General features: G+C 43.7%; 1 protein-coding gene across 1 annotated transcript in view; it reads right to left on the reverse strand.

Annotated features, from left to right (window-relative positions):
* The window catches only part of DNTT (DNA nucleotidylexotransferase), a 135312-nt gene that overhangs the window by 75788 nt on the left and 39440 nt on the right, over positions 1–20084 (reverse strand). Inside the window, exons 8-10 of the mRNA XM_056850063.1 lie at positions 19438–19509; positions 13167–13290; positions 11313–11445 (exon numbers count right to left, since the gene is read on the reverse strand). Of these exons, the coding sequence (XP_056706041.1) occupies positions 11313–11445; positions 13167–13290; positions 19438–19509 (329 nt within the window). The remainder of the gene's footprint in view (positions 1–11312; positions 11446–13166; positions 13291–19437; positions 19510–20084) is intronic.

The raw sequence follows: 20084 nt of genomic DNA on the forward strand, positions 1-20084 counted from the left end.
ACTATGAGAACAGACGCTAAGCAGGGTCGACCCTGGCAAGTATTTGGATGGGAGACCTCCAAGGAATACCGGGGTCATGACAGGGAGGCAGGCAATGGCAAACCGCCTCTGAACATCTCTTGGCTTGAAAACCCCACCAGGGGTCTCCATAAATCAGCTGTGACTTGACGCACCCCCCCCCAAAAGGAACATAGAATAAACGGATTTAAGATCACAGAAAAAGTTCAGACCTTGTTTTCAAATTACTCCATATGCAAAGAACCAAAAATAAAATTAATTCCAAACTCACAGCTTGCTTATTTACCATTTACATGTGTCAAGTGGTTGTCCTTTAATATTATTGAGTGTGCGGTTTCTTTTATGTACTCAAACACTGAAGGGTTTTTTTTCTACTTAAACAGGGATATCCTTGCCACACACAAATATGCTGTTCTTGTGACTCTGCTGTGTAATAAATGGGTTAAATGAACCATGATATCAGCATTTAACCAATAATAAAAAAACTATTTTTATTTATTTAAAAAGTATCAGATTTGCATCACCTGAAAAGGCTAATTGAAAAGGCTACTCAGGTCAGCCCCTGGTATTAAAGTCGACTGAATCACATTAAATGCTATTTAAAGGATGTGAACAAGCTAAAAGAGAAATGAAATCGGGGCCATTAAAATTTAATTTGATTTAGCAATGCCATTAACATTTTGGTTTTATGCAATGGCAGGCTTTCTAAAAATATGCCGGTATAATTTAGAAGTCCAGAGTTGTCAAGTGGATAGCCCTTGTGTAGGAAAAATGACGATGCATGACCTTAAGGGGAAATGATAGAACGAACCAAAGGTGATAACTTCATTGCCTCCCAGGGGAACCTGGCGGACTCCTCTTATGCAGCAAGGAGATAGATCATTCAGATTTGCTGCTCACAATCAGCCCTTCCTTTTACACTTGCTTGCTTTGCTATAACCCCCCCTTCCTGTTATTGCTTTCTGAACCTTGTTTGCATATCATCACCGATATCCACTGAGACACGGCAGGAGATCACACAGATGGGCAGTTGAACAGGGGAGATAATTGCTCGCTACCGCGAGCCTAGCTTAGAAGAATCAAGCTAATCAGCAGCTACTCCTTGTATCAGCTTGCTCATGATGAAGAAAATTAAAGAATGCTTGTGTATTACAATACTATCCACTCCAGTCTGAAGTTCACTGAATCTGCCGCTGACTGCAAACAGAATTAACTGCATTCATACCTCACTTGAATGATATTTAAAATGCATTGAAATGGCCAGGAAAAGAACTGTTGGTGCCAAAAGAGGGATCACCCAGCATCTCTTTTTCCTCTTTCCTACTCTATGAGAGAAGACAAAAGGGGAAACAGAGGCAGAGATCTAATCCTGGGGAAAATTTTCAACGACTTTCTACTCACTTTCCCCCAAACCTGCCTAGAGAGCAGACAGCTCTGATAACACTAGATTCCCTGCACTTCTCCACTCAAGGAGGAAGACAGAAGTAATAAGTTCCCTGGAGAGAAGCTGTAGGTGGCATATGATAGACAACAGGAACATCATGCTTATCCTCCCCCACCCATGCTGGATTCACTTTAGAGCAGCTTCTTCAGGCATACACTGCCATAAAGAAACCTATAGGACAGCTCAATCTCACACACACCAATTGGGGGGGATACCTGACCAGGTAAGGTTACTCTAGCCTTAATCTAGGTGATAGACATATCAGGTCTCTGTCTGACTCAGGATGACTGGATAGTGTTAACAGTGGACTCAGTATACTTCAAAATTGGTATAGCCCACATTATATCTGACATTACATCACGGCTACTAGTAAAAATGGATACTAGTCATGATGCATACCTGTTCTCTCCAGGATCAGAGGAACATGCATATTATATTAGGTGCTGTGGAACAAAGGCAGGATAATGCTGCTGCAGTTGTCTTGTTTGTGGGCTTCCTAGAGGCACCTGGTTGGCCACTGTCTAAATACAATGCTGGACTTGATGGACCTTGACCTGATCCGGCATGGCCTTTCTTATGTTTTTATTGTTTATTGCTTAATGTGTTTGTGGAGAAACACTCTCCACCCAAGAATTCACCTCAATGTTTCAATTATTGTTACTGTTCTTGGTCCATGGATAGCAGCCCTGCTGCAGAATGGTAGCAGAGAGAAGGGAGAGGGATGAGAGATAGAAGAGGCCAGGATCCCAGCACAGAGCTCTCAAGCTCTTAGTGAAGATAATGGCCGAGAACACATGGTCGCTTTAGCCTCCTTTCTTCCCTGTTTCAGCCAAGATTCAGCCAGGATCAAACGCATGCATTTTCGCTGAACGTGCATTCGATCCTGGCTGAATCCTGGCTGAAACAAGGAATAAAGGAGGCTAAAGCGACCATGCATTTTCGCCCAATGACTTACTATGTCATCTCCAGCTAGTAAGTCATACCTAGAACCATAAAAGTGTGGAGATTGAAGTGACAGAAGGACAACTCTTCCTTTGGGACAGGAAGATCATCCCAAAAAGGTGGTGTGGTAGAAAGAGAGGTCATTTAAACTGTGAACATGAGGAAGAGGGACCTCTTCCACTTTGCCCTTCAGATGGACACAAGCCATAATGGACTGAACTTTCACTAGGGACTCTATCTTGTTTACGAAGCAGGGAACAATAGAGAGGAGTCCCATCCTGTAGATCTAGTTAATGATGAACTCTTCTTTACTGCAGCCTCAACTAAAGCCAGCCTGTCCTAAATCAAACTTCATTTAGGAAGCACCTAGAGAAGTATGTTTTCTGCATGTTTTCACCACTAAACCCAAAAGCTTAAACAGAGTGTGTGCATTATTTTATTCATTTATTTAACGTTGTTATATTTTGAACTCTCTAAGTCTAATCTCTGGAAACTCATCATGTCTACTGGGTGGCCACAGACTTGAGGTGGCCTCAGGGTTCTTCAGACCTCACAGGGGTCCAGTCAGAAGCAACAGGAAAGAGCTTGTGAGGCCGTTCCTTCGTAGTGTCACATACAAAATAGAAGGAACTGGGTGATCTACTAAAAATATTGACCGCCTACACGTATGCCCTTTTTTGCCATCAAGTCACAGCTAATTTTTGGCGACCCCTTGTGGGGCTTTTGAGGCAAGAGATTTTCAGAGATGGTTTGTTATTGCCTGCCTCCACATCGTGACCCTGGTATTCCTTGGAGGTCTTCCATCCAAATACTTGCTTAGCTTCTGAGATCTGACAAGATCAGGATAGCCTGGGCTACCCAAATCAGGGCATGCATACCCTACAACAGATATATACCTTTCTTTCAGGAATTATCATTCTTTGCCATATTTATTAGAAAGCAGAAGAGTGAGGACCTTTCAACATTCTTATCCCAGCAATTTCAACCCAAAAATCCCTGTTTCAATTCTGCTTCTTCCTAGTGAGAGCTGAATAAATGATCTGTAGTTTTCAAACCATTTTCTGTTTCTCTGCACTGAATTTTTCCCATAATTCGTACACATTTGCCAACATTATTTGTGCAACAATAAATCAAGTTATAAAGCAATATAAAAAGAAACAAAATGGGGGAAAGTCACTCATTCCTGCAGAGAAGCGTTGTTATAGGATTTTTTTCCATCCAAAACTGACCTTTGGTTACCTTTGGACACATCTGCTTGGAATTATTTCCTGTTCCTAGGAACAGTTCAACACCGTGCTAAAGCATAACATGGCATGGAAATCCCCATACTGCAACACATGGATAGCAGGGTTTCAGAGTAGTGGTTGTGTGTTGGGCTAGGAACTGGGAGACCCAAATTCAAATCCCTGTCTCCCATGAAGCTTGCTGGGTAATCTTGAGCCAGTCGCTTTCTCTCACTTTAACCTTCATTGTAGAGTTGTTGTGAGGGTAAGATGCCCCACAAGATTTATATTCTGCGCAGGATGCGGCCTTGTGTTTTCATTGTAAGCTGCTTGTTTAAACTGTTGTTGAAACTATATAACTGTCGTTAGTTAGTTGTAAGCTGCTTCGGGACCCCATTAGGGAGAAAAGTGGGTAACAAGTTGCCTAAAATAAATAAATAAATGCGGTCTAGGATGCTGGAAGATTGAGTGTAAAGTTTGCTTCTTTTTTGAAAGACATCTTGAGTCTCCTTTCCAAGAGAAAGTGCAGGATACAAAAATTTAAAATAAAAATAAAAAGTAGGTGATCATTAACACATTATTCATTTCTGTCTTGCAGGGAGCTTTGGAAGATGAGCCAGAGTGCTGCCTTCTGCTAAATACCTCTGAAAAGATTTCTATAAACCAAAACTCTTTTCTAGGGCTTAAGTAACAGAGTGGATTGGTTTGCCTCAGGGGAGAATTTTGATCTGCAGAGTGGAATGATTTACCAGAGGCAGAACTGAGGGCATGAAACATATCCAAAGGCTCTTTTCAGCCTCTGCCCTTGACAGAATCACCTAATCCCACCAGGATTTGTGTTACGTGAGAGAGTATGCAAGCCATCAACTCAAGTGTTTACTGAGCAAAATTGCTGCAAAGCTTCCATAATGCTGATTTCCAACAAAAGAGAATATATATTTTTAAAGCAAGCTTGATAAAACACCATCTAGGTACAGGTTCTCCCTTGTTGCAGTTAATGTTTTGACTAAAAGGGCACCAAGCAAGGACATCATCTAAGATACAGTCAAAATACCAAAGCATTTTACAATGACATCCGGGTACTGTAAACTGAGGCCATTAATGCATGGCGAGGTTTTAAGTTTTGTGTCCCTCTTCTGTCGCATGCCTTTTGATCACGCGTTCAAAAAATGGACCCATGGGGCGATAAGGCACGACACCGCTCTGCCTCTGACGGGTGGAGCTGAGTGGAGGCGGTGGCAATTGGGCTGCCCAGTGGAGAGGGGGGAGGTGGGGGAGGGTGCGGGAGGGGGGAGAGAGGCCTAGGGTCCGGTCCTCTGCCTCTGATGGGTGGAGGCAGGTGGAGTCGACAGAAACTGGACTGGAAAAGCAGATGCGCTCTTCTTGTCAGGCTGTCAAGCGGAAAGGGGAGACAGAGATGGAGGAGGGTGTGGGAGAGGGGGAGAGAGAGGCGTGGGGGGCAGAAATGTGCTGTCGCTTCTGCCGGGGCCAGGCAGTCTCCCGGCGGGGAGTCGACCCAGGTGCTGAAAACGCACCTGCGAACTCTGGGAAGTGTCACAAACCTTCCTTTTAAATAACGACAAAGCAGCAATTGGAAAACCCGGTAAAGTATCGTTAGGAGGTGGATTGATCAAGCGCGTGGGAGACGGATGTGAATTTTGCCTTTGGAGATTCGCAACATTCGCAGGAGAATCGCCGGACAAAACGGCCATGCATTTTCGACCTGAGGGAAAGCTTTACTGGCAAAATACCAAGGAACATCTAATGTGCAGATTTAGACCACTCTGGTTTAGTAACACTTGACAAGCTAAACTCAGGGGCTTGGCAGTGTTTGCTCAATCCCAGACTCACACAAGGCAGATTTGAATGTGCCAGCCTTTCAGCGAAAGCGTCACAAATGGCCCAAGAACTGTACATGCTGGCAAAAGAGAAGGGGAGGTACAAGTGGGGAGAATGGGGGAGAGAGAGAGACCATCCAACAAGAGAGAAGGGGGAGGAAGAGAGAGAGATGCTGCAACTCCAAAGGGGAGGTGGTGGTGTGAGGGTTGGGGAAGAAAAAGTGCCTCTGCCCCCATAGCACTGCTGCTTTCTCCTTCTTACTTTATGGTCTTTTGAAGTCAGTACATGAACACAAGAAACTGAAGCGCCCACCATTTCTCCCTGCAAACTGGCTCTATAAACTGACCCTGCAAACATGTTAAATTCTGTTTTGGGGTAAGGTGACTATCATAATGCATTATTGTACCATTATATTATCATCTGTAGCAATAATTCAATCGTTCTAAATCTTAGTGCCCGGTTTGCACCATATTTTCTGATGCGCTTCATGTGTTCAGTCAGCAGCACCGCTAAGTAAAAACAGAGAGTGTGGGTGAAAAAGGAGAAGATATATTTGATCTTTTATCACAGCTGTTCTAAATTTACACAGGACTTTGTGCTCTGCAATTTGTGTTTCAAAAATCACCCAGCTACAAGTGTAAACTGCTCAAAGGCATTTTTAGCTCCTTCAGCCCGATGCACCAGACATCCAAAAAGTAAAAGTCACAAATCATAGAGTAAAAGAGGAACACCTTTGAAGTTGTTATACCTTAAATGTTTCTGAAGAAATTTCATGTGTCATGTATTGATCTGAACTATCATCAACTCTCCAGTTGGGGGGGGGGGGGAGATTAGGGGAGGTATCTATTTAGCCTGGGTTCTGCTGGGTTACAAGAACATCAAAGATTGTTACTGTTTTATATCTTTGGGTTCCTTCTGGGAGAAAAGCAGGGTATAAATACTAAAGATAATAGTTTCAACAAAATTGCTGGTTCATGTGCCTTCAAACTATACCCTAGGTACAGTTTAGAACAGTAGAACTAAATTCTCCTAAACATGTATGGTGAATCTGTTTACTTTATGTTTTCAAAGATCACAATGCACAACCAATTCAGGTGAAGGGTTTAGCATCATTTGTTGTATATGGACCTGTGTTTAACATCCTTTTGCATTATTTCATTGTTAAAATAAAAGCTGACCTAAGATTAAGAGCCCCATGGCGCAGAGTGGTAAGCTGCAGTACTGCAGTCCAAGCTCTGCTCACGACCGGAGTTCGATCCCAACGGAAGTTGGTTTCAGGTGGCCGGCTCAAGGTTGACTCAGCCTTCCATCCTTCCGAGGTCGGTAAAATGAGTAGCCAGCTTGCTGGGGGTAAAGGGAAGATGACTGGGGAAGGCACTAGCAAACCACCCCGTAAACAAAATCTGCCTAGGAAACCTCGGGATGTGAGGTCACCCCATGGGTCAGGAATGACCCGGTGCTTGCACAGGGGACCTTTACCTTTTTTTACCTTTTAAGATTAAAAAGGGCAAATTTATCTCAGCTTATTAACAGAACCAATAATTTCCACATTCTTATATTCCTACATTCCAACCAAGCTCTTCACCAGGAACCTGAAGACAAACATGGACTGTGTGAAAACCAAAGTGGAGGATATGCCGGAGATCCATTATCAAATCTCATGTCTCCTGTTTCTACTAATAACAGCACTGAGGCAGGAAGGAAGAAAAATGAATAAGGCGTGGCTGAATCCTTTCTTGTGGTGTTTTCTTGAGGTAAATTTCCCACACCCAAAGTTACTATTTGCTATTGCTTCCCCTATCAGAACAAATAGCAGATTTGGTGACATTTTTAATTGGTAAAACAGTGCCAAAGGAAACAGTAACCCCCCTCAGCACCCCAGTGCTATCCCTGTCATGATTTCATTGCTAGACATGTAAAGAGTTAGCATCACCATTGTTTCGTGTAGTCTGGCCCTCACGCAGCCTGCGTCTTACTTCGCATTAATAGACTTTATTTGAATATAGGCATATAAGAATGTAGAACTCATGGCTGAATTGGAAACTTCGAGTTTCCATTGTTGCTGGCCTTCCCATCTCCCCCCACCTCCCTACTTTTGACATCTGTGGGGATTCAATCTGCTTGCCCGGATCCATAGTGGCCACTACTTATTCTATGCGAATGCCATCTTGTTTTCATAGCTTGTTATGATTGCGGAGTTTCAATCTTGTTGTTTTATGTGGTTTTAGAGGTTGTTACCCGCCCTGAGCCCTGCGCGAATGGGAACGAGGGCGAGCTATAAATTTGAAAAATAAACTGCTGTTACATTACCCTTAACTGACTAGTATGACTTCACTTACGCACTTAAGGTTATAAAAGTCTGTATCAGATCCCTGGAAAGTACCCATTTTCTCCTTTTTTGCAAAAATGGTGTCTAATTTTTAAAAATAACGATTTTACATCTTGTCACCTGAATACCATCAACCTTTGTGTTCTTTCATGTGAGAAAAACTACAGGAGGCCAGAAGTTTGTCAGCCTGGTAACCTCAGTGCAAAACTGGTGGCCATGACTCTTTTCACATGTAGTCTGATAACATATAAAACAGTGGAGGGAAGGGCTTACATTAGTGACAGGAGGAGCATGTGGGAGAGGGGATGTTGAACTGTCCACTCTCTTGTGAATTACCTCCCTGCAATCTGTCACTACAACCATTTACCTCCGTACCTGAGTTCATTACCAGAATCAGAGCCAGGTATAGAGATCTACACTTGGGGAAAAAAATCTCCCTGCATGGCCTTATGACTGTTACACACCACACACATATAGGTCTTTTATGCATGGACATTTTGACTTACTTTCTCTACTGGTCCGACTTGGTTTTTCATTGGGGTTATGCATGAATTTTCCATCCCTTAGAGATGACCTCGCGCCCAGGCTACACAATGTTAGGGTCTCCCTGATTCTGTTGTAACACGATTCTTCGATCTCCCCTGAGATCAGCTCGGGTCAAATCATCCTCATTTCCATGCATAAGCCAAAGTGCGAGAGCTGGGTGGGGTGGGGTGATGTTTTTCTCACAGTAAGCACTACAGCCAATTACAAAGCAGCATTTTCAAGGGGTGGAGACTCAGATGTTTCCGGATTTCCGCTAGTGATTCTGCAATACTCCGAAAAACCCAGGACTTTCTCCAGGGCAGACAACAACATGCATGGCATTTTTAGGATTCAGGACAGAAAAGTATGGGTCAAGAGAGCCTCAAACCCCAGGTGAAACTCCCATGCATAAAAGACCATACACACACTAAAATATAGTTAGATTCTTTTATACCACAAGGCTCTCAGCCAAACCTTTATCTCAACAAAACACAGTTAATATTTGACATGCCATATAGCATGATTTCCTATACAGCATGACTTGCAGCAAACTTTACATTTCTCCTGATGTTATAGTCTGATCACTACCAGAAGGTTATCTATATATCTAATAGCAATGTGTGGTCCCATCTGCGGATACCTAAATGTGAGGATCAGGGCCACACCAATGCTAAACAGACTGTTCTGCAAACTTGGGGGACTACCCAGGTTTGCAGAAAAATCTGAAATGTTAAAAAATACAGCGGGGGCTTAAATTCCCCCCCAACCACCACTGCAGACACTGGGAGTCAGGCTGGGCCCAGCCGCAGCAGCCTCCAAGAGAGGCTCCAGGCCCAGCCACCACCACAGCGGTCACTGGGAGCTGCCCCGGGCCCAGCTGCCATGGCAGAAGACTCTGGGAGTTGCTTCCAGGTACTGCCACTAGGCTCTAACGTGGGTGGTGGGGCCTGGAGCCATACCAGGCTCGGCAATGGGGGGCAGATGGGAGTCTTGTGGGGGCCTAACTTGTAACTTCCAAATACTCACATCTATTTCTAGCCAAAAAATTACTTATTTCAATTCTTTGCAAGTCAAAGAGCTGAATATATTCATCTCAAGGCACATTTAACAAGACAAACAAATGGGCTGAACAGATTGTTGAGAACTATTTTTGCTTGTATTGTCACATTTTGTTGGTATCAGAGCCGCAGGAACAAAGTTAGATGAGTAACACATGCTTCCCTTTATATCAAAAGCAAAAGAAGAAGGAAACAAACAAGACTCCCTACTTCTTTATTTGCAAGGTAACACTCCACACATTTGTGCCACTATAATGACCAAAAATGAACGAACCTCAAAACAGGACTTGTCCAGTTTTGAGATTATCAAGGAGGTGAATAGATATTGCCTTCCCTTATCATCAAGTAAGCAATACAGAAAAACTTGAAAGACAGAATCCTAGGAATCATAAATGAACCTAAAGAAAAGATAATGAAGAAACCAATAGACATATCTCCCTGAGACAGAAGGTATTCCAAAGCTGAATAGACTGTTGCCCTCAATTTGTCCTTTCTCTAATACAGAAATGTATTACAACTCAGTATTTCGATATCCTTAAGATTTTGGGATGTGCCACTGGCTGCATTCAAATCTCTTGCTTAATATTCCGTTCCTATTAACCATACACTCGCATTCATTGTTAGTTTCAACTATGAATCTCTACATGAGAAAGGACTTGGATGAGCAAAGGGTGTGTACACAAGCCTGGTATCAAATGTTCATGCACATTTAATTGCACATTAACCACTACCAGTCTTACTTGGGTAGCTGTAGCACAACTCAACTATTGTTTCAAAAGAAACCATCGTGTGAGGCAGAAGTTCGTTTTCTTATAGGAGAGATGGAAAAGCACTACAGAAGCTGGGGTCTAGCTGTCTGGAACCAGCTTCAAGGTCACTAGGACACAGGGAAATGGCTCCAGTAATGGAAAGGAAACCATAACAGATATAGGTAGTATCCAGACATGCCTACCCAAATAAGAGTTTTGAAATTGCTCTTTACAACTCAGTAGTTGCTATGGGAAAGCGCTGAAGATTGGTGGCTCTGAGCTGATATAGGTGTGAGGTTACCAAAGCTTTTGTGTTTATCCTTCATGTTCATCCATCTCGTGGGTGTCTGGGATTTCCATGACTTCCGGACAAGTGCCCACTGATTGGACCATCCAGGTAATACTGTGTTCAAAAGTGCAAATGAAAAGGTCTTCAAGACGTTCCACCCGTCTTCTAGGCTTATTTCTCTTTCTTATTCTTTTTTTAGTATTCTGTGCCAACAGAAGCAATTATATCCTCTTAAGAGCAGACAACAAAATTCTATAGGATTAGGATCAAATCCAGACTAGCATCAAAAGAACATGAAAAATTTGTTGACACCCCATGCAAATGCAAATTCATAAGAACATAAGAAAGGCCATGCTGGATCAGACCAAGCTCCATCAAATCCAGCAGTCTGTTCACACAGTGGCCAACCAGGTGCCTCTAGGAAGCCCACAAACAAGACAACAGCAGCACCATTATCCTGCCTGTGTTCCACAGCACCTAATAAAATAGGCATGCTCCTCTGATCCTGGAGATAATAGGTATGCATCATGACTTGTATCCCTTTTTACCAGTAGCCATGAATAGCCCTCTCTTCCATGAACATGACCACTCCCCTTCCTTCCAAGTTGGGAACCATCACCACATCCTGGGGCAGGGAGCTCCACAATTTAACTATGCATTGTGTGAAGAAATACTTGCTTTTATCTGTTTTGAATCTCTCATCTTCCTTGTTATAATATTATGTTCTCGTAAACCAAACTATAGCATTTTAAGGGTTTTAAAAGCTCAACATTCCTGTAAAGAAGAAAAGTCAAAGCATCCCTTATGATAATAAATGTGACAAATATTTTCAATAAACTGGTTTCTTTTCTTTGTGCCACCCCCTAAAATCAAAACCCATGATTTATTAGTCTTACCTTCTGAAACCACCAGTCAAAGTCACTAAAGCACTAGGGGAAAATCTCCACACGATATCCTTCACAATTAGGGCAATGGAATCTGCTTCTGCCTTAGATACACAGCTGATGAGGTCTTCATAGTGTAGTAATCCTGAAAAGCCATTTTATATGATAAGTTTGGTGTAATGAGCATAGTTTAGTAGACAACATATTAGGCTTGACTAGGAGGCCGAAGTTCAAGTCCTGGCTGAAGCATAGACTAATTGGGGCCAACCTACTGATCGCATTCGTTTGCAATCCATCAGATTATATATTACCAGTAGTAGGGTTGCCAGGTCCCTCTGTCACTGGAAGAAGGTTTGTGGGGTGGAGCCTGAGGAGGGCAGGGTTTGAGGAGGGGAGGGACTTCAACTATATATATAGTTCAAGGTTAGCTATGCAGGGTTTCAGCAGGGCAGGATTGATGAAGAAACAAAAGCAACGTCTCAATACACTTACAAGCAAGACAGAACATTGCAGGTGCATTAAATAGGATTAAAAAAACACAAAAAACCAGACTGTTTTAATCACAACTATTGATTTAAGTTCTTTATACATTTATAGGCCACCTTTCTCATCACAAGAAAAACTTCAATCTGAGTCGCATCAGATTTATGACTGAAAACTCAACTTTAAAAGTACTTTCTGCCTCCATGTTGCTCTGCAAACAGGTGTGACAGGAAGAAGATGCTTCAGCCTTCCCTCCCTTTTAACGTTTGCCCTTTAAGCGACTAAAATGGTGAGGGGGCACCTGAGAGTCCTGCCGGACCCTCAGACTGCAATCCTAGGGAGTCGGCCCTATTGAGCTCAATGGGACTTATGTGCTAAGATTGCCCTGTCAGAGATCCATGATTGGTAGGGTTGCCAGCTCCGGATTAGGAAATACCTGGAGATTTTGGGGGTGGAGCCTAAGGGCGGGGTTTGAAGAAGGAAGGGACTTCAGTGGGGTATAATGCCGTAGAATCCACCTTCCAAAGGAACTATATTATCCAGGGGAACTGATCTCTATCACCTGGAGATCACTTGCAATAGTGGGAGATATCCAGCTAGGGTTGCCAGCACTGGGTTGGGAAATACCCGGAGATTTTTGGGCAGAGCCTGAGAAAGTTGGGGTTTGGAGAGGGGAGGGACTTCAATCCCATAGAGTACAATTGCCAAAGCGGACATTTTCTCCAGGTGAACTGATCTCTATCGGCTGGAGATCAGTTGTAATACCAGAAGATCTCCAGCCACCACCTGGAGATTGGCAGCCCTATCTCCAGCCACCACATGGAGGCTGACAACCCTAATAATAGGGTTTGTAGAATGAATGCTTTTTACACTCTGACTTTGAAGGGGAATGGCTTGGACTTTAAAACATTTTTATTGCTACCTATTGAAATATTTTTAGGGTTTTATTGTTATCTTGCATTGGGTCTCAGTATTCTGAGAGAAAGGGGGGTTTATAAATATTTTAAACAATAAATTAATCCAATTGCTTAAAGCTCTAATGGCCTCTAAGAAGTAAAGCCACATACAGTCAACAAATCCATGGACAATGTAATAACAAATAAACTTGACATAAACTTTCAAAAAACACCAAAGACGAGTCAATCACAGAGAAGGGAAGGATGTTTTGTCTTGGAGTATTTGAGGGGTTTTTTTTTGTTTTGTTTTTTGAGTCATGGGATTTAGGTGTGGGAAGTATTTAGATTTACAGGACAGAATGTCTAAGCTGACAAGATCCGAGGATGCCCCCCCCCATTCCTTTGATTAATTTGTATATGTTGCCCTTACCATTTGTGTGATTTTGATTTTCAGATTGGCTTGGCTACATTGAAAATGCAGTCCTACCTGCTCTCTGCATTCTTGTCAGTTTCAAGCTCTTGTCCTTTTGTACATCTTCCAGGGTCCGCAAACCCATCCTGTACCACTTTTCAGAAGTCTTCAGTCCCACTCCAAAAACAGACGTAAATTGCTAAAGATAATGGGGAAAACATTCATATTAATGAGCTGCAGAACTTTTGGCTACCTCTCGTCTGAAACAACAATTTTTCATAGTCTCAGTTTGACATTTGAACTCAAAGGCAAGAACCTTACCCCAAACACATAGGGGCACTTTTCACGGTAGATTTTGCTTCTGTTTTGCCACGGACTAAAAAACCCCCCACAATTTAAATGTTTTTTTCATGGCCACGATTTATCCCTGTCAATCTCGATGTAGTTTTGGTTTTTCATGGGAACAAAGCAGGCTGTATTTGACAACAGTTTGGTCTGTCCCTTTTGCAGGAGGCCTCCCCTTCCAACAGGCTCATTGTTTCTGCCTGCCCCCAGCTCTGCCCCAACTCCGCCCAGCAGATTGCCTCGTGCGGTTCACCAGCCCCAGCGCAAAAAACAAGCACCAGTCTCTCTGGTCTCCTCCATTTTTCTTCCACCCTCACTCTGTTCTGCTTTTGGAACAGTCAGATTCCAAATTGGGGGGGGGGGGGGCAAGGCAGCGCTTTCCTCAAAGCTTCCCTCTATTTTCTATAGGTGGGGTACCCATTGCCCTTTAATGATAGACAGGATTGGGGGGGGGCAGGAATTACATCCATGTGCCCAGAGAAGTGTTTAGCTGAAAGTGGGAATGGCGGGGGGGGGGGAGAGGAAAGAAGGCCCCTGGCTCTCAGGATGCACATTTTTCCCATCCGAATTCTCAAAAATCCCCCTCCCCGCTGGGGTAGAGGGGCATGGTGGGGGGAAAGGAAAGAAGGCCCCTGGCTTGTGCGCCATCCATGATCCAGCCACAGTGCATCGAGAGAGAGGAGGGAGACCCAGAGCAGGCTGGCCGCCCCTCTTCAGAAGAGTGATGGGAGGGAGTTTTGCCTTGGGTTTTCCGCTCTCAGGATGCAGGTTTTTCCCATCCGATTTCTCAAAAATCGCCCTCTCCGCTGGGGTAGAGGGGCCAACAGCCCCTTCCCTTGAACATCCCTCCCACGGGTCCAGCTGCCCTAGACCGAGCTGCCACCACCCCCAGCGCATGAGAAGCACATGGCGTGGCCCGGCCAGTCTCCCCCTGGAGCCGTCCGTCTGACGTCCCCCTGGGCTTGGAGGTGTGGGCCCAGCTCCAAGGCCCATCCCGGGCGAGGAGCAGGGAAGGCGTGCCGCCTGCCCGCCCACCAGCCTCCGGGACAGAGGGAGAGAAGTGCCAGGACTCTAGGCAGGCAGGCAGGCAGGCAGGCAGCAAAAGGGGCGGTATCCTTGTCCGAGCGCGAATCTCCCCCAGCCAATTACCGTTCTTGGGGGAGGAGAAAGGAGACGTCATGGGGAGGGACAGCAGAACCGAAGCAAACATTTTTTCATGGGCATCCGAGCAACAAAACGCGCTTCTACTGGAAAGTACGGCTCAGAAGTGGTTTGGTTTGCCGCTGACATAACGCTTTTATACCTCTATCAGGGAAAAGTCAGATCTGCAGTGAATAACCAAAATTTGACTCCGACGCAAATCAGCGTCGAAACAGCAGCAAATCTCTGTGAAAAATTCCCCATAGCAAACAATGACCACTGAGTTCACAGGAAGTTCAGGGGAAGACCTTTAGCTTACTGGGAAAATTCCCAGCGGTCTTCTACCTAGGGCCATTTATGCATGGCTGTTTCTCTCACGGTCACCCCTCCGATGACTTTGGGTCTTTGTTTTGATTATGCATGCTGTTTCCGTCCGTCAGAGGCCACCTCGCTCTCCCCCTGCGTTCCCCCGCAATTTTCAAATTCAAGATAAAACAGGTCCCTGAAAATGCGGCAAAACAAGGGGAAACGCAGGGGGAGAACGAGGCAGCCTCTGACGGTCAGAAACGGCGTGCATAATCAAAATGAAGACCCGAAGTCATTGGAGGGGTGACCGCAAGAGAATCAGTCATACATAAAAGGCCTAGAAGGCCACTGGTGGCCAGGAGCAAGTCAAACCCCAGCATCTCAGGCAGGGCTCCGTGCTCAGTGACAGCCACTCAGCTTCTACCCAGCCAGTTTGACTCCTGCTACACGACCAAGTGAAGTGGCCCCTGTACACTGCCTTTAAAAACCTGCCCAACAAAGGCTGAGCCAGCAATGACACAGGAGGAGGTGATGTGTGGGAGCCATTATCCTCTGCCAACAATGCTGGAAATTGCTCAAAAACACAGCCATTTTTTTGTGTAAGTCCTACTTATTTCAATTTTGTTGTGTTTTATTAGAATATTATTGTTATAAGAATGTTGTCGTGGGTATATAAAGCAAATGCAAACTAATATCCCAGAAAGAGAATGTACATAATATTATTTATCCAGGTTGAGTATCCCTTATCTGGACATCTGATATCAGGACTGATTAGGGTTGCCTTCTCCTCCGGCGAGAGGCTGTTTTTGGAAAGCGCGTGTGTGTGCGTGCGTCCCGACACATACGCATCACTTCCTGTTAGAACCGGACGTTCCACCTCGCGAGGGTGGAATGTCCTCTTAATTTGAGCGGTTTACCACTCAAACTAAGAGGTATAAGGCCCCTCGTGAGGTGGAACGTCCGGTTCTAACAGGAAGTGATGCGCACGGTATGCATGTGTGGGTGCAAGTTTGCCTGCCGACCCTCAGGTGGTCGGCGGACAGAGGGGTAAATTGCCAGGGGTTTGCCGCCACCAGCGGGCACCTGGCAACCCTAGGACTGACCCAAAAACCAGACCTTTTGAACTGGCACGCAGGCATTACTCTCAGGCCCTCAGCAGTGCCACTGATGGTTCAGTGTACACAAAATGATTTAAAAATATTGTTTAAAATTACATTCAGGCTATGTGTATAAAGTATATATATAAAACATAAATGAATTGCATGTTTCGACTTGGGTCCCATCCTCAAGATATCTCAATATGTGTATGCAAAAATTCCAAAATATGGAAAGTTCCAACATAGAGACCACTTCTGGTTCCAAGCAGTCCGGATAAGGGATACTCAACCTGTATGGGTTCTTGCCTGCGCATTGTCTTCCAGAAGTTTCATTGCCATTCACAGGATCTGAGAAATGACTGTACAGTCCCCATTATAATTGTCCCTTTGTGATTAATCTCCCGCCTTTGAATGCAGGCCACGCTAATTTTATCTTTTCTTTCTAATGAGATTAATTTTTGGAAGCAATTATGATAAAAGCAACGAATGAAAATCCTGGACAATTTAAAATACATATTACTCTACATTTTAGATACACAAAGAGTGGAATTACCTAGTCTTTGTGGAAAGCTTGCTGTTTGTAAGGAAGTGTGATTATAATTTGCAATCTCATTTTTTTCAAACGTTATTTAGATTTTTATCTAGTAATTTTTTTAGTACTTTGTTTGCTCAACAGGCTTTAAATGGGATCAGAAGAATTCACGGACGACATATTAGTTCTTGAATAAAGGTTACAATAGGTTTTTTTAAAAAAGCATGGACTCTATCCGTGACACTAAAGGAAACAAAATTAAAGTTTTTTTTCTCTAGTGAATACTGTTTCTTTAATAACTTTCAGTAAAGTTTTCTCTTTGTCAGTCATGTTACATGCACTTATACTTCAGCCTGAACCAATGTACTTGGGAACAGTCCCAAATGATTCAACTAAACCAACTTCCATGATGAACCCACATAACTTATAGTTTTATGTTTTATACCTCCACTAAAAATGTGCAATGAAGAAGAAGAAGAAGAAGAGGAGGAGGGGGGAGGGGGAGGGGGAGGGGAGGAGTTGGAGTTGGTTTTTATATGCCGACTTTCTCTATCACTTAAGGGAGACTCAAACCGGCTTACAATCACCTTCCCTTCCGCTCCCCGCAATAGACACCCTGTGAGGTGGGTGGGGCAGAGCGATTGTGACTGGCCCAAGGTCACCCAGCTGGTTTCATGTGTAGGAGCGGGGAAGCAAATCCAGCTCACCAGATTAGTCTCCGCCGCTCATGTGGAGGAGTGGGGAAACAAACCCGGTTCTCCAGATCAGACTCCACCGCTCCAAACCACCGCTCTTAACCACTACACCACGTTTGTATGGCAGGGATCCCCAGTGTGGTACCCTTGGGCACGATGGCACCCATTGTATCTTTCCTTGTACCCACCAAGTGTTTTCAGAAAGTGGTCAGGGCCAGGTAGGGCTTTTGCCCAGCAGGGCTTCTCTCTAGCCGCTGGAGATCTGATTGGCAATGCAGATTTTTTAAAAGTTGCTTCAGCAGCAGCTGCCACCACAGCACAAGGATCTTCACTGCATGACTGAAGGTTTGTGTGTATATGCAAGAATATAGTTTTAACCATATGTACATTTTAAAAGGCACCCTGTTTAACATCTCTGCCTGAAATGAGAAGAATTATTATTAGAGTTATGCATGACCTCATTCCCTGACATTTTGTGGATGGCTCTACCTATGTGGCAACCATTTTGTGATTGGTTCCACCTCCTGTGGCAGCCATTTTGTGTTTGCGCCTGTCTCAGAATGCTGAAGGTGCCCACAGGCTCAAAAAGGTTGGGGACTCCTGTTGTATGGCTTCCTTGTAGGTAAAGACACGAGATCCAAATCTGTGCAAAATACCTGCATCTGCCACATATGTGCAAGCTTCCCCTTCTCAGGTTGCTATAAGTTGTTGTAAATTGATTATGTGTTGTTGTATTATGTATTATTGTTATGGTTAAGCTCAAGACCTTTGGTCAAAGGAGCTAGTAAATAAATTGAAATGGGTTGCTATAAGTTTTAAAAGCAGTTGTTCTAGACTATGCAAAGCATTTGTCCATGTGGTTAAGTTTCCTGCTGCACATTGACCAAGTATGATAACAAGGCACGAAGGCTTGCAGGAAACCTGTGCTGGTTCTGGGTCCATGCATGGATTCTTCAAGATCCCAGTGGCTTGTTGTACATCCACGTGGACTTCAGCATCACCTTCTGAGGGGCATTCCACTGATTTGTCTTTTTGGTGTGCCACAATAGCCATAAAACTCTCCTCCAACACCACATTTCAAACAAATCAACTTTCTTCCTGTCAGCTTTCTTCATTGTCCAACTTTCACACCCATATGTAGTAATGAGGAATACCATTGCATGAATTATCTTGGTTTGGGTTGCCAGCAAAACATCCTTACACTTAAGGATCTTTTCTAGCTCCTTCATGGCTGCCCTTCCCAGTCTCAATCCCCTGATTTCTTGGTAGCAGTCCCCCTTTGGATTGATGATAGAACCAAGGAACAGAAAATCTTGAACAATTTCCATTTCTTCATCGTCAGACTTAAAGTTGTGTGATTCCCCTGTAGCCTTTAATTTTGTCTTCTTGATGTTCAACTGTAATCCTGCTTTGGCACTTTCTGCTTTAACTTTCATCAGTAGTCATTTCAAGTTTTCTCATAGAAACTTAAATTGTTTTCGAGGGTTTTGTTCTAGTGGTAGTTGGAGTTTATTTAATGGATTATTGGATTTTAATGTTTTATTGTTCTATTGCAGCAGTTTAAGCATTAAACCTGTAATTCCAAAAATTATTTTATGGCCGTGTTTGTACGTGAGCCAATTAGGCCACTGCTATGAGCTAAAAACCCACCAGTTTACCAGTTTAAGGACACAATCCTCCTGTTTACATTCACATGGGAAAGTGATGGGACTTACTTCTGAGCAAATGTACATAGAACTGAGCTGTATGTAGATTGCACTACAAACTCCATGGCATACATAACACCAGTACCTGAGACCAGGCTTGAAATAAAATGGATTTTTGCAACAACAAACAATTAAAATCAAATCTCATATCTGCCAATTAGGGTTGCCAGGTCCCTCTTCACCACCAGCAGAAGGTTTTTGTGGCGGAGCCTGAGGAGGGCGGGGTTTGGGGAGGGGAGGGACTTCAATGCCATAGAGTCCAATAGCCAAAGCAGCCATTTTCTCCAGGGGAACTGATTTCTATTGGCAGGAGATCAGTTGTAATAGCGGGAGGTCAGCCACCACCTGGAGGCTGGCAACACTACTGTCAATGGAAATGGTTGCACTCCTTGTTTCTAACCACGTCACATTTTGTTTGATCCCTGTTAAACCTAGAAATGTGCCTGCCACCCCCTGCCATCTGTTCTTGTCTTGCATCTCTATCAGTTATGGTTCAATACACAGACATAGATGAAATAACTATACCTTAAATGATCTGTAGTATTCACAGCTTAGCACAGTTTTCACTCTAGGACTTTCTCCTTCTTCTAGAAAATCCTGTAGATGTAAAACGTACAGTGTACAGGCTTTGCTAATGGATTCATACTTACAAATTCATCACCCTCAATTTCTTAATGTTAACAGTTCTAGTTGAAGTGAATATAAGCGGGATACCATGAAGAACTCGTGAGGAAGGGGAAATCTCACCTCTCCTCTGATACCCACTTCTTCTCCTCTTGCTCACTCCATTGTCTCCGCCGCCTCCTCTTCCTTTCCCTGATACTTTTTTTCTCCCTCTCCATAAGTTCCACCTTCTTGCTTCTCTCCCCTAACCCTCCTGCCTCCACTTTTGCCCTTCCCCGCACCCATGTTAACCCCCAATTTTGTATTTAATGTCCGGATTTTTCTGCAAACCTGGACTTTCTCCCAGGTTTCTAGAAACGTTTCCCCTTTCTGTACCACACAGTACACTCTGGAGCCGAGTTCAAAATTTGATATGTTATATAAAACAAAATCCAGGTTCAGGAAACAAGAAAAAACTGAAATTTGATATTTTAATCTGGGGTTTTATTAGATTTGGACAATTTAAGTTCCACTTATTATTTTATTTATTTTATTTGTTTATGTATTTG

Source organism: Euleptes europaea, chromosome 5, assembly GCF_029931775.1.
Source record: "Euleptes europaea isolate rEulEur1 chromosome 5, rEulEur1.hap1, whole genome shotgun sequence".
NCBI classification, from domain to species: domain Eukaryota; kingdom Metazoa; phylum Chordata; class Lepidosauria; order Squamata; family Sphaerodactylidae; genus Euleptes; species Euleptes europaea.